This window comes from Penicillium concentricum, assembly GCF_028827145.1.
Source record: "Penicillium concentricum strain IBT 3081 chromosome Unknown utg000006l_segment0_segment0, whole genome shotgun sequence".
Taxonomy (NCBI): Eukaryota; Fungi; Ascomycota; class Eurotiomycetes; order Eurotiales; family Aspergillaceae; genus Penicillium; species Penicillium concentricum.
This window is the reverse complement of record NW_026622759.1, coordinates 194,448-208,682: the sequence shown is the minus strand read 5'-3', so window position 1 is coordinate 208,682 and position 14,235 is coordinate 194,448. Positions and strand designations below refer to the sequence as shown.

General features: G+C 48.4%; 5 protein-coding genes across 5 annotated transcripts; 4 read left to right on the top strand and 1 right to left on the bottom strand.

Moving 5' to 3' along the window:
- Window positions 1–1,795: 1,795 nt before the first annotated feature.
- N7517_010255 (uncharacterized protein) lies at window positions 1,796–3,018 on the top strand (the record flags this gene model as incomplete). Its single annotated transcript, XM_056727978.1, has 2 exons — window positions 1,796–1,937; window positions 1,991–3,018. 2 exons carry the CDS (start codon window positions 1,796–1,798, stop codon window positions 3,016–3,018), a joined length of 1,170 nt encoding a protein of 389 aa, XP_056573793.1.
- An 839-nt stretch (window positions 3,019–3,857) lies between these two features.
- N7517_010254 (uncharacterized protein) lies at window positions 3,858–4,177 on the top strand (the record flags this gene model as incomplete). Its single annotated transcript, XM_056727977.1, has 2 exons — window positions 3,858–3,964; window positions 4,018–4,177. 2 exons carry the CDS (start codon window positions 3,858–3,860, stop codon window positions 4,175–4,177), a joined length of 267 nt encoding a protein of 88 aa, XP_056573792.1.
- Window positions 4,178–4,709: 532 nt separating this feature from the next.
- N7517_010253 (putative acetamidase) lies at window positions 4,710–6,625 on the top strand (the record flags this gene model as incomplete). The annotated part of the gene is made up of 4 exons (XM_056727976.1): window positions 4,710–4,750; window positions 4,810–5,213; window positions 5,275–5,745; window positions 5,802–6,625. The coding sequence occupies 4 exons, from the start codon at window positions 4,710–4,712 to the stop codon at window positions 6,623–6,625; spliced, it is 1,740 nt and encodes a 579-aa protein (XP_056573791.1).
- Window positions 6,626–8,349: 1,724 nt separating this feature from the next.
- N7517_010252 (uncharacterized protein) lies at window positions 8,350–10,113 on the top strand (the record flags this gene model as incomplete). The annotated part of the gene is made up of 1 exon (XM_056727975.1): window positions 8,350–10,113. One exon carries the CDS (start codon window positions 8,350–8,352, stop codon window positions 10,111–10,113), a length of 1,764 nt encoding a protein of 587 aa, XP_056573790.1.
- An 811-nt stretch (window positions 10,114–10,924) lies between these two features.
- Window positions 10,925–13,081, bottom strand: N7517_010251 (putative MFS transporter Fmp42; the record flags this gene model as incomplete). The annotated part of the gene is made up of 3 exons (XM_056727974.1): window positions 10,925–12,404; window positions 12,453–12,615; window positions 12,673–13,081. 3 exons carry the CDS (start codon window positions 13,079–13,081, stop codon window positions 10,925–10,927), a joined length of 2,052 nt encoding a protein of 683 aa, XP_056573789.1.
- Window positions 13,082–14,235: the final 1,154 nt, after the last annotated feature.

The window sequence follows — 14,235 nt, the reverse complement described above, 5'->3', positions numbered from 1 at the left end:
GGGGAGGAGGAACAAGTTCGTGTGACCTACTAAATTAGATTTACTCCTGCATGACGATTCTATTTGTGTCAGACAATGGGCTCAAGCGGGGAGATGGAGGAGGGTATTTGCCAATGCTTGCCTTATTCTTGCTGCACTTGGTTTTATAGATGCTGCCACCCCACTGATCTCTATCATATTCCTATTGTCTCACGCTCTTCTTGGGCTGAGGCATGCATTGATTATACATTAAAATGTAATCATACCCAGGTAAGAAGAAAATTAGAGGCCGCTTTAACCGGTGCTTTCCGTTGCATTCCTTGGCAAATTCTACGGCACTAAAAGGCAAATAGCATTGGTTATATTGTGTACTACATAGATGCACCAATCAGACGCATAGGCGGACACCCTGAAGAATTACCTAAAAACGTGGCTTGGACTGCAAGATATCGAATGATATTCCCTACTGACTCATTTATATTTTGCCAAATCCTCACTAGCTCGGTATCAAAGGTTAATATCTCTTCATCAAAGTTTCATATCGATACTCTAAACTTTACCGCCTTATCGTACGATGAAAGAAATGTAGCAGATCGACATACACATAAGCAGCTAGGGTGTGGCACCCTGTAGTTCTTATTGCTTCTGGTATTAGCAGAGATATCAATGACTCACTTTGGCCTCCTGCTTTGTTAATCAGTCATATCGCAATCTGACGCAGTGTTATGGGTCTCTCTGCAAGGAGTGACGCAATAACCGTGAACTGATCTACCTCTGCAATCAGAAAAGGAAAGCTACTCCACGGAGGGGATTAAGTGTCGAAGGTAACACCAACTCAAATCATTTGGCTTGGCCACTTCCAATGGTATATATTTCCCTTACACATGGTTGCGCTGCCTGCATGGTACCACTGGATGAGGATCCAAAGGACTAAAATTCGTCACGGTATATAGGCTGCTCTTCATTGATCGCACTTACTACACTCGCTGCTTGATGTGCACGTTGCGCATCTGCAAGCCGCAAGTTCATCAATATTCTTATTTCAGTCTTTCAGAGATATGCTTCTATGCCTTGAGGTTGTAATTCCATATTCCTTTTGTGATCATACACACTGACTCTTACCCAATAACTTTTATTTCTTTTTATACAGGGGGTGGGGTATATATTCATGGAGACCCTGCAGAAATGAAATACGCGCGGAAAACAAAAGCTATAGCTATGTACCCTAGCAAAAAAGGCTTAGAATTCTTCTAACAAAAAGCAAAGATCTGATCTCACCGATTGGTCCATCGGTCGATCGATGAAAGCTGAAGTAGAAAACAACAGGGAAACAAGAGTCTTCCCATATGAATATCACGGGATACATGCTGGAATGACGAAAAAAAGCCGAGCAACTCTCGGAATACACAATGAATCTCGTACCAAGACATAGGACACAGGGTTCAAACCCCCTTTGGTAGGTGGAAATTGATGCCTGAATGCCTTATTTTCTCGGCTAAAGTTCCTTTGGCCGTATCATCGAACGTTTGAATCGGGTATTTTTTTCTCAGTTCGGCTCGGGAAGATGTGAGTTTGCCGATTCCTCTACGCACAGAGCGGACTTGATATTCTCTGGTGTTTTGCCATGGGGGAAAGCATTTCAATCCCATCGGGTTACCCGAGGATTTATTGTAATCCGATGTAGGAACTATTTTATATTAGGTTCGGGAAACTGATATTTTACCGGCGCATCCTCCGAAGTAGAATCAAACACAATTAGTACTTAAACAATGCACCCCGTTAGGGGTTGGGCTGACCAAACATACACATGTGCATCATGAAGTTCTCAAATGTGAAATTCGTTGTGAACAGCTCTTCCGACTCACCAACTTTCAAACCCCACGACATAATCGATGGCAACATCCTTTTTACACCACTTCACGAAACCAAAACTGAAGACATAAGCATCACATTCAAAGGTACGCGAGCAATAGACCAAACATGGCCGTCGTGATATTGACACGGCGAACAGGCATGGCACGAATCGAAGCCGAGAACATGAATACACATCTTCCTCTGCCTTTCAGCAAAATCCAAAAACCCTTCCTAAGCATGGAGTTGCCGATTTACGACTACCTATGGGATACAAAGACCCTCAAACCTGGCAAGAGTTATCGAATGCCCTTCAAGTTCATCGTGCCCGGAGAACTTCCCATCCATGCCTGTCATCACGAATGCGCCAATCACCAAATCCAACAAGAACATCTACAGCTACCTGCAAGTCTCAGCTACCATGCCACAAAATCCCACGAAATCCATGACATGTCACCAGAAATGGTGGAAGTGGTCTATAGCATCAACCTTGCCCTCTGGCAGCGAGACGGCAAGGCGGGAAGGTCGAAGAAAATCCAGGAATCAACACATCCTGTGCAAATCCTCCCAACACGAAATGAGCATCCCCCAATCCTTGTTCCAAGCAAGAACAAGTACTACAAGCTACGAGCAGAAAATTCTTTGTTTACAGGGATGCTGCGGCATGCATGCGGCAAATTCGCTGCCTGTTCTGCCCAACCACCGGCGATTTGGATACACAGTCTCCAGCCAACGAAGATGGACGCGTCAACTTCTATAAAGATCGATCTTCGGTTTGACCCTGCTCATTTGGGCCAGTTTCCACCAAATCTTCTTGCCGCCGAATTTCAGTTGCGGGCAATGACGTTCTTTGGGATGGAGCCATGGCAAGATTATCCAGATCTCACTGATATTTCTACATGGGGTGCACGGCGAGAATTCTGGTCTGATTGTGTGGCGTTGACGGCGAACGATGAAGTACAAATGGACTGGAAGTCTCAAGCAGAAGGGGAGCGCACGATCTTCACTGCATCGATTGAGACTTCGATTTCACTGCCTACCCATCGACGATATCCACCCACTTTCCATTCCTGTTTGGTCTCTCGGGTTTACTCCCTAAAGGCAAGATTATTCTATCGTGTACATGGAAAGGCTCGGGGTAGATCATCCATATCGGTTTCTGTTCCTGTGGAGATTTGTGCAGCATGAGATACATTAGTGATGAGAGAGCCCTACAAATTGATGGTTTTTTTTGGAATGGTGTTCAATTTCCATGCGCCCGGAACCTTATAGGTTAATACTTTCGCACGAGATGCGGATTCAGGAAGTGATATCACATACAAGCCGCTAATATCCTTCTACCACAACGTTCTGTTCGACCAAGATTCAAAATTGATGCTGTAACAGCAAATTTGAGGTCCACATTCCTAACCCTCCATCTACCAATCTCATCACTTGAATGCCAATCAACAATTCCATGACGAATCTCCCATTCAGGTAACATTCCGTGATCGACATGCCATCCGTGGACTGGCATTTAATCACAACAATAACCAATACCAGCTCCCAATTACCACCTGGTAGTATTTCCCTGCCTTGATTCTCTCGTCCATGGCCTAGACTCAGGTGTTGTTTACACAAATCAGCAACTTTGGTATTCCAGCCCTCGGGGAGTACATGCATAGGAAGATTCAGAATTCCACACCCGAGATTTTATCACCGAGGCCCCTCTCGTTAGAGGATAAGTGCAGCCGATACCCCTGGCCCATCTTCTCCAAGGTTACGTCTTGCTACTGTTAGCCGGCGAATTGTTGTCTGTCTTCAACTTACCATTTTGATCGAACACATCGACTTCATCTCTTGTAGTCAATCATCTCGGGATTGCATATCTCCATCTCTACTTTAATCACTCGGTTTATTGCTGCATCCTCATACATTGGAGGTTGCTGTCTTCTCGGCCGCTCACTCGACCATCCCTTGATTCATCCAATCCGCCACAGCGCAACAACCAACGCTTCTGCCTCAGATCAATCACAGGTCCCATCATTATGGCGCTTGTTCGAGATCCATATTTCTGGAAACGGTTCTCAGCTGCAGTGCACATGGACGAAGAGTCCAAAGCAGTTAGCCAAGGAACGCAAACAAAACAAGACGCGTAAGATACCATCATCCCCTATATCTTCGGCGAACCTCAGCTCACCTCGTCAGGGCATCATGGCTTTCCCGCGAACGACGAAAGAGTAAGCGTTCAATTATATGGGGATGCGTCATTTTCCTCGCCGTGGTGTTGATCATCATTGTCAGCGTGGTTCTATCGTGGCTTGCTAAGAACAACTGGCTCCAACCTCGGTCAGATAACACTGAATAACTGGATTTGGCGAGTGAAAGCGGCTTTTGATTTGAAATTTGGCGTTCATCTAGAGTTCCTGGGCGCATTTTTGCATTGGAGATATACCCGCCGCCCGTCCACACGGCGTTTGGCATTTTGCTTAGATAGCTATATAGAACTGCATATAAAATAGACAGTTTGAACCGTCTATGCTCTATCTCGTCTATCTCGTTTATCTATGACCATAATATACTTGACCTAATCTAACTGCGCATAAACCTGCCGTAATAGGCATAGTGTGCCTGGGCGCCGGGTTTCTTATCTTCAAGTGAAATTGCCGCGCTTAGTTGCCAGCGTATAGGTTGTTGAAAGTCTTGATTTTGAAATCAAACAGAAGCAGGCATCAGGTCAAAGGAGTATATAAGTATTATACAAAAAAAAAGGCCAGGGCAAGGGTTGTCAGGTGCCACGGCTAACCTCGGTGCTACCCGATATCGCGTTCTCCACTTCTCCAATTCCCCGCATATAAGACCCGGACTTTCCCCCGTTCTCTTCTACACCAACCGCCATTATGCTTCCTCCATTTGACTACTTTGCGTACCGTCGCATACGGTAAGCTTACCTTCTCTTAGACTTACCTCGATTTAGAGCTAATATTTGAATATCTACAGGAACCAAAAACAAAGTGAACGAGAACTCCGGTTTACGGGTCTTCCCCACCACTATCACCTCCGCCTTGCCGCCGAGGACCGCAAGATCATCGACCAGCCTATTGAGGAGCTTGTTCACGATGTTCAAGACTCAGCTGTCTCTCCACTTGATATCCTCCATACCTATGGAAAGGTAGCCAAAAGGGCCCAGGAGCGGACCAACTGCATCACCGAGGTGATGCTGCCTGAGGCCGAGTCATGGCTGAAGTCAGATATTAACCTCAAGGGTCCACTGGCTGGTATTCCGGTCTCTTTGAAGGATTCCATTCACGTCAAGGGATTCGATGCAAGTGTTGGATATGCTGCTATGGCTGGGAACCCGATCTCGGAAGATGGGCCTATGGTCCAGCTCTTGAAAGATGCCGGTAAGACCAGATTCTTTGAGATACATTCTTTTATAGTTGTTTTTGATGCTGATCTCCACAGGCGCCGTCCCATATGTGAAGACTGCTCTGCCAATTACTCTGCTCTCTTTCGAGTCAGATAACGGGCTTTGGGGTCAATGCCGCAACCCGCATGTCCCCGCATACTCTCCCGGTGGTTCAACCGGCGGAGAGGCAGCCTTGCTGGCCCAGGGTGGCCGTATCGGTATTGGATCCGATGTTGCTGGCTCGGTGCGCGTGCCCGCCGCCTGGAGCGGTATCTATTCACTCCGCTGCAGCACTGGCCGCTGGCCCAAGGGCGGCGTGAGCACCAGTATGCCCGGCCAGGAGGGTATTCCTAGTGTGTTTAGTCCTATGGCCCGCACTTTGGATGATTTGACCTATTTCACTCGTGCAATTATTGGCATGGAGCCCTGGAAGTATGAACACACTGTGCACCCCATTGCCTGGCGCAGCGAGGTCGAGAGCGAGGCTCAAAACAAGCCTCTTCGCGTTGGTGTAATGACCTCCGATGGTATGTATCACCCACCTCACCCCGATGATGACAGTCAGATACTTACAAATTTTCAGGCGTCGTCCCCCCAACCCCAGCCATTGAGCGCGCCATCGCAACAACAGTGGCTGCCCTCACCGAAGCCGGCCACACCGTCTCGGAAATCACCACTCCACCAAATGCAGACCCCTTCACAGGCCTGAACCTCGCCTCACAACTGCTTAACTCAGATGGCTGCCATCACTTCAACGCCAAGCTCAAGAGCTTTGAGCCCTCCGACCCAGGTGCCATCCAACTGTCCCGCATCGCTCACCTCCCCCGCCCGGTCCGCTATCTCTACTACCTCTACGTGCGCTACATTCGCCGTGACAAGGTCTCCGCCACTCTTATTCGCGACTTCGGCCCCAAGTCCTCCGCCGAGTTGTGGACCCTGACTGCCCAGCGCGAAGCCTTCCGCGCCGCCTGGCACAAGTGGTGGGACGCCGAGCCCCAGCAATTTGATTTCATCCTATGCCCTGTCAACGCTACCCCGGCTCTCCCGCACAAGGCCATGCACGATGCCGTTTCCTCGTGCGGTTACACCTTCCTGTGGAACTTGCTCGACTACTCCGCCGGTGTTATCCCCGTCGGTCACGTAGACCCTATCCGCGACGCCCTCGCCGCACCCTATAAAACTGCCCTCAAGCGTCTGGGATGCGATCACGGCATTGCTCGCGGTGCGTGGAAACACTACGACTCGGCCAAGATGGCTGGTCTCCCCACCGCCGTGCAGGTCGTCGGTCGCCGCTGGCAGGAGGAACACGTCCTCGGCTACATGGCTGCTGTGGAGAAGGCACTGGAGCAGTACCACGATCCACAGACTGGTGAGAGCTGTCGGTATACACTACTCGAAATTGATTAAGTCGGACACGCGTGCAGTGCGTTGATTTGACGGGAAGTTCTTCCGGACTATGTACTATCCATAGTATCCTCCTAGATTGTCCGTATATGCATACAGATATGTGGCTAGATTGTATCTGGTCTAGCTGCACTGTAGGATGATTCCTTGGAGCCAAGAGAATGAAATGGTTCGAGTTCTCCCCGAACATTTAACTCTTTTTTTCTCCTGCAGGTTTAACTAGTCCACGGGATAGATGCCGTGTGACGGAGTACGGAGTAGGGATTGTGGATCTGCAGAGGTGTCTCTCGCACTTGTATTTGAATTTCCCCATCTTATATATCATTTCCCAGTTCACTAATTTCTACCTAAATATTCCATAAACACAGAGTAACATATGCAATCCGAATGGGAAAAAAAATATACTGTAAATGTCACCAGTCACTAGTCTTGAGACAATGCAGACCCTGGGCTGTCAGAAACCACTAACCCTAACCAGCCTCCTGTACATATTGTATGTATCCAACATGCCAGACTTGAAAAGTCAAGGCTAATTAGCTGTGCATTGCCTAGACCTGCCCATTGGCCTTGTCAAGTAATCTGCTGCTATTCGTCAATCTTTTCTATTTTTCCCGCTGATCTTCGGAGGCGCAGAGTCAAAGATGAGCGATATTGCGATCTGTACATTTCCGAGCCGCGTGGTTGATCGGGATTTGATTACTGTCGTGATCGAGGGGTTGGCAGATCCCGAGTGAAGTTCTGGGTTTGGATGCCTAGAAGTGGAAAAACATAGCCGAAAAAGCAAGGCCATGCATTAACCGGGAAGTAATATACATGAAATAATTGTTGGGTTCGGCCGAGGGGGGATTTAATGTCCGTGTAGACTTCCAGCTGTGCCTGAGAAGTACAGAACTGTGTCATCTTTCGGTCAGGAGAGGAATTATATCGAAGGGAAAGAATGGGGTGAAGGAGGTTATAGAGAATAATGCAAATGCGATTTGTCTCTTAAGTATATAAATTAGACTCGATGTCTACAAGCGACTAGTTCGCCACTCTGAGACAACCGGTCGACGTTCCATCTACAGCTGCTTATAGGTAAAATCCTGGAGATTTCAAGCTTTGACGTATACAGAGTATGTAGTATAGCCAGCCCTTATACTGGGCCTCTAACAGAAATTTGGGGGTACTGTGAGATAGCATATCCAAATTATGTGTAATAGTCCTTCATATTTCTTTTGGGGCTATATATGTCCACGATACTGGAATTCCCGAGGGAATGGGGGTTAGTCTATGCTATACCGGAATATTGAAAGAGAAAAATCCCCTTCGACTTTGTAGTTCGACGGGGTTCTTTTCCCAGGACTCTAAGGGCCATATGAAGCTGAGAGGTGAACTCTGATATAGATGAAAGAGACTATTGGCAGTCTAATGCAGACTCCAGAAATGCATATAATACTACAATTGAATAATAATATTCAAGTCCAATCCAATTAATAGAAAAGAAAAAGAAAAAGAAAGGAAAAAAAAGGAGTATAGAAAGTACCAAATTGATCTGCGGTCACGGGGCCAAGCTTCTTTGCTCTTTACCCTTTCACATCCCCCTCTTTCAAGGTCTTCAGAGCTATAGAAAATTTACAAAATGATTCTGTTTCTTCAATAATACCTTAAAAAACTATACTCTACCTTGAAGATCATGCATCGAGCTAGCACATACATCTCTCACCGCTTACCGGGGGATATGATCTGAAATGGCGTCAAGGAAACAACCCAGAAAAAATGATGATATCCATTTCGTCAATGCCAGACCTGCCTCCGAGACCGAACGACTGAAAGCTCAGCGTCTGGTGCGTGCGCATGTCGGGCGCTGGATCTCAGATCAAACAAAGGACCGATCCGCAGGCGAATCCTCCAATACACGCGCCCGACCTGTCCGCAATCCAGTTCCCCCCGTACCCGTCGCTAGTCCCGGTCCCTCTTATACCATTGCTTCACGCCCTTCAAGCTCCCTTCGGAACAGCCCCCGTGACTCCCGCTCCAACCAGGTTACTTTCCGCGACTCGCCATTTCCGCCCTCCCATGCTAGTGATAGCAGCGACAGCAGCAGTGACGATGCGAGTACTGTGACTGCCTTCTCCGCAGAGGCGCTCGCTGTCGCCCGATACAACAAGCGCAACTCCCCTGAGAGGCTGGAACGTAACCTCTCCGGAATATTCGACCCATTCGCCACATACCCCGCGCCGGAGAACTTCGAACCAGCGATGATCAATCTATCAGAGCGCTATCTCACAGCTGTTGTGTGGCCAGGACTGGCCCCGCGGCCACAGAATGTCAAAACTGCGGCTAACAAGTGGTTCGATCTGTCCATGGCGGACCCGGCTTTGTTCACAGCGTTCATGTTTGGTTCCCTATGTCATCTCCGTGTACAATGGCAGAATAACTGGGTGCCCGGTACGGTATTCGGCCAGAGGGAACGCCGGGCGTTACAGCTATGTGAAATGGAATCGATTAAGCTGATCAACCAGGCCGTTCGCGATCCCGATCGTGCGGTCAGCGATGCTGTCCTCCTCAGCGTTATCTGCATGGCCCATCATCAGGCAGAGGAGAAAGTGTCACAGCGGCACCGGAAAACACCATTTCATCCGCCTTTCCCGCGGCTACAATGGATCGATGTCTACGGGTGTCTGCCACCGAATATGATCCATATCAAAGGATTATTGCAGTTGGTCAAACTGCGAGGTGGCTTGGCAAAGATCCCCACAGAGGGTCTAGCCGCGACAATTTCGTTTTCGGATATCATGAGCTGTAGCGTCCTCTGTGTCCACCCGTGCTTTGATTTCTGGCCCCTCGCCGATTTCCGATTAGGCATGTCTATCCAAAAAATGCTCGGCTTCGGACCATCAGACGTCGAGCAGGGATTCGGCCGTCTACGGGAAACTGGCGTTACTCCCCAAATGGCAGAAGCTTTCCAGGCGGTGCACACTTATATCGAGATCATCAAAGCGAGCCCGAATTCCACACATGATGTCTCTTTACTCGCCGACCGGCGCAACCTAACCCAACATACCCTCCTCTGTCTCTCTCCCGCCTCAGACCTCTTCTTCTCCCATCCCACGCATGCCGCCACCTATGAAGCCTGCCGCCTAGCGGCACTAATCTTCGGGGTCGGCGTCCTCTTCCCAATCCCCGCACAGAATACCCCACTCAATAATCTCGCGCGTCTTATCTGGTCGCTCCTAATTCAACCCTCCTCCTCCGAACTGTGGTCTTCGCCATCCACTCGTCTCCCCCTTATCTGGGTCTTGACCCTCGGTGGTATCGCAGCGAACGATGCCCCCGAGCGTGCCTGGTTCGCCTCTGCTCTAGGAGATGTAGCCCGCAGGACTGGTTTGAATTCATGGGCCAGCATCAAATCCATCATCGGATCCATGTTATGGTACGACGCTGCCTGCGATCTTGCTGCAGAGACTCTCTGGCATGAGAACGCTAGCAGGTATACCTTTGTCATGGGGTGAGCAGCCCCAATTCATCTCTCATTGGGAAATTCTCCGAACCTTGAGAAGCGCGAATAACCCGCTTGCTTTCTGGATCTGCTGTCAGCTGCAATGACGCAGTCCACCATCCCTATCTCTCCCTCTCCGTCCGTCCCTACCATCATCCGTCCAATCTCATTTTCACCATCGTCATCGGAATTCTTTGAAATGAATATATGGAAAAAGAATATTGGGCTTTCTTTGGGATACCAGCGACATGGTTCAATTTGGACATGGGGCATACATAGATATACCCGACGGTGCTTTTGACCACACCGGATGTCGGGTTTGCATAAATCTACCGTCCTGTGAAACCCGAACACTGTCACCGTGACCCCCAGGGTCCGGGGCATTACTATTTCTTCCTTTTTTGGATTGCACGTGATATTTTATGGATATGCTTTTGGGTCTGGGTTTGGATTATAATATCCCCCGACCTATACCGGGGTTTCTCACGCCCTGTTGCCGCCTTTGGATGTTTGGGATACATTCGTATATAGTACGTCTCTGTTTGGTTCGAAACCATTAGAGAGATAACACATAACATCACAATGTTTTCATCACTATATTTGTACGTAGTAACGATGTGGGATTCCAGTCTTCCTTCCTATGGACCTTTCTTGGTCAAAAGTTCTCACTTCTCCTGTCCACACACTAGTTATACATATGATGTACCATCCTCATATCCAATCACATTCACATTCATGTTCATCCTTATGTATATATTGAATGTAAACAGCCTTGGAAATCTACAAGCTAGACATATTCCTCGCGTCATATGGAACACATAACCTCAAGCCCCATACCCTCTGGGCTCTTCATTCCTCAACAATGGCTCTCTCTCCCTAGTACTCCGATGCTGGTCACCATCGCCCCTCCTCCCACCTTCCAAAACACCCGTCTGATAAGCAACAAACCCAACAAGCCCTCCTCCAACACTAGCAATCAACACCGTAAGCCCAACATTAACAGGAACAGGATCCCCCCTCCAAACCCTCAACGTAAGCGCATCAAGACCTGCCTGCGCGAAATTCCCAACACCAGCAAGACAAATAATAAGCCCATACACCTTCCCAAACGTCGCAAATCCAAACACCTTAGCCGCGTAGTCCGATACAGCGGTGTAATAGAACGGTCGGTACAGCACAAAGAGAATGATATTCCCATACGCCGCCGTTGGATACGGTATACACCCCAGCACGCCGATGGTAGTCGCAGACACGACGAGAATGAATAGCACAGTGCGCGTCTGGAATTTGTCTAGGAATGTGCCGATAAAGGGGACGGAAACAAGTCCGCCGATGGGTAGGAGGATGTCGAATGTGGTGTTTATTTGTGCAGCTGCCTCTGGGGACAGGAGGTAGGTGTATTGTGAGCGCAGGGTTGCTACGAAGTAATTTATCCGTAGCATCATTAGAACAGTGAAGGCTGTTATTAGTCCGAACCATGGTGTGCGCAATTGGTACAGTGCGCTGTGGCCGTGGAGAACTCCCCAGATTCCACCTGGTGGTGGATTCGGGGTGGTTTGCTGTTGCTGTGTATGGGAGTGCGGTGTTGCGGTCCCGTGGGTTCCTCGGGGAGTGTTGAGATTGATCTCGGTATCGATGTTGGTGTGGAAGACAGAGTTGTCGATGGGGTTGTCGGATATGACGGATGCTGTGCCGTCGTCTAGGAGATCTTGGATGTGGCTGACTATACTTTGGCGACGCAGTCGTCTGTGCATACGCTGGCGCTCGCCCTCGCTGCGGTCGTTGACGGTGTCGTCTATGCGATCGCGTATCTCATCTTCGACCTGCGCTTCGGCTTGTTGTACGAGCTCACCGGCGGTTTTGTAGGATGTTGGTGGCATTATGAAGATCTGTGCTGCGATGATGAATATCGGTACTATGAGGTACGCCGCGAAGAAATTATTGATGGATACGAGGCCCTCGGTTTGTTCGCTTAGCAGCCTGAAAAGCAGGAATAGAGCACTCGAGGCATCGAAAGCGCCTGTCAGCATTGATAGGATCAGGCCTGATCGTGTGGGAAACGTATTTGATAGATGGAAGGATGGTATGAATACGAATGGTCCACCCAGTGCTAGGAATAAGTACCCTGGGATGTATCCATCGAATGGAAGGTTGCTGGCTGTTCCAAAGAGTACTGCTCCTATGGCGAGACAGATGCTGCCGATAATTCCACTAACTCGTGGTCCATACGCGTCTAGGATTGTTCCTACGGGTAGGGCTGAGACATTGGTTATTACAGCGGCGATGGTGAACATCAGGTTTAGCCTGTTACGGGTAAGTATAAGAGATCTTGAACCGGGGTGAAAAACATACCTGATCTCTTGCCCATAGCAGACATCGACGTCCTCCTCCAGCTCCGTTTGGGAGCAGAGGTTGCGATATACTTTCTCTCGAATAAGGACGGGCTTCAGAGCTGCAAAGCCGAAAACAATTCCGGCAGCTAAAAAGCAGTATACAACTGCCGTGCAAACCTGGGCTTTTACAAGTCAGCATATCCCTATCATAGATATAACAGGAATTCGATTTAACCTACCAATCCTCCTAGCAGCGCTTACTTCATAAGCACCAGTGGTATCCGCCCAAGGCGGTGTCCGCGAAACGGTCCCTGAATCCTCGTGCACAATCCGCTCCGAGGATCCTAGCCCCTGCGCTGAACCTGAGCCCGCACGTCCTTCACGGGTAGTCGTCGGAGATAACCCGAGAAAAGACCCAAAAAATGAGGATCGATCGTCATGTGGATCCTCTGGGCTCTCATTCCAGCCTGGCCCCGCATATGGGTTGAAATTCAGTCTGCTGTATGTGGAGGGAAATGAGGACGACACGGATCCCTCGGGTAAATCCTGGTATGAGTCCGGATCCGAATCCTCCGATTCGGGATGACCGAGAAAGGCTGCAGGGTTACGCTCCCATCCTTCAAGGAAGGAGATGCGATTCAAGGACATTATGGCATTACAGTTTGGAGATTAGGGGGTGAGTTTCACAATAAATGTAATTTGAAGCTCTCCAGGAGCTCGGGGAGCTCCCAAGATAAGAAACTGGGAAGTTGGCATGGGCGATATGCATGGGTGCCTTATATTCAAGGCTTTTAAGATCACAAATTCAGGCATCACTATCATAACCTCACTCTCTTCTCTTTCTCCCTCTCTTTCTCCCTCTCTTCTCTCCACAATTTACTTTCCCTTTACTTCAACCATGGATTGCAACTTCGCTGAAGTAATGATTATTAATACACATGTGGCTTTTCATTCCGGAGCATATGGCCGAAACAGGCAGCTCATAACAAAAGTCCCCCCACATATCCTGCAAAATGTCCATCGCCATATGTTTTAAAGGTTCGGACATGCCGGGTTTAACTTTTTATAGCATCGGGACTGCTCTCGGATCGCATCATCGGCATCATATACTCCGTACTCTCGGGCAACTTCCAAGATCGACAGGGTTTTGATCGGGTCCGGAGTACTTTTCCCACGGGTTTGAGATTAAAACATCAAGTCTCACACATTTCATCGGCCAAGCTGACCCACAAAGGCAACGGTGTAATGGTCAAAATATAATAAGGAACTCCCCCATGAAACATCTAAGTTTGATGTCGTAGCCACCATGTGGCTTTCTGGGGACCGAGCAACCTTTTTCTTTTTTTCCCGCAGGTTCCTGACCCAGGGCCGGTGAGACCAATCGGCAAATGAAATGAGGAAATGTTGAATAACTTCCAACGCTAATTTTGTTCCGTTGAAGCTTGTCGAACGCCTTTCACATCTTTTTTTTCATTTTTAAATTTTTTTTTTCAAATTGCACTGACAAACCGGAGAAGGATTACCAATTTATGCCAATCCTCCGGGTTTGGATGGAGACCATCCCGTTTTGAATTTTATATTATTGGTTGATGTCTGAATAAGTAGTCTGCTCCTTAAAATAAATCCACTTTACATTGAGATATTGAAGACTATGGCCAAAAGGGAAAAAGGGAGTCTGGGCTACACAACGGAGTACTCCGTCCGTATAATAAACTCACTTGGCATCAATTATTATGCCGAGAACCCGATGCACACCGGAACATGACATGTCCCAACATATTTCTGGTTAGGTAACGATCAGA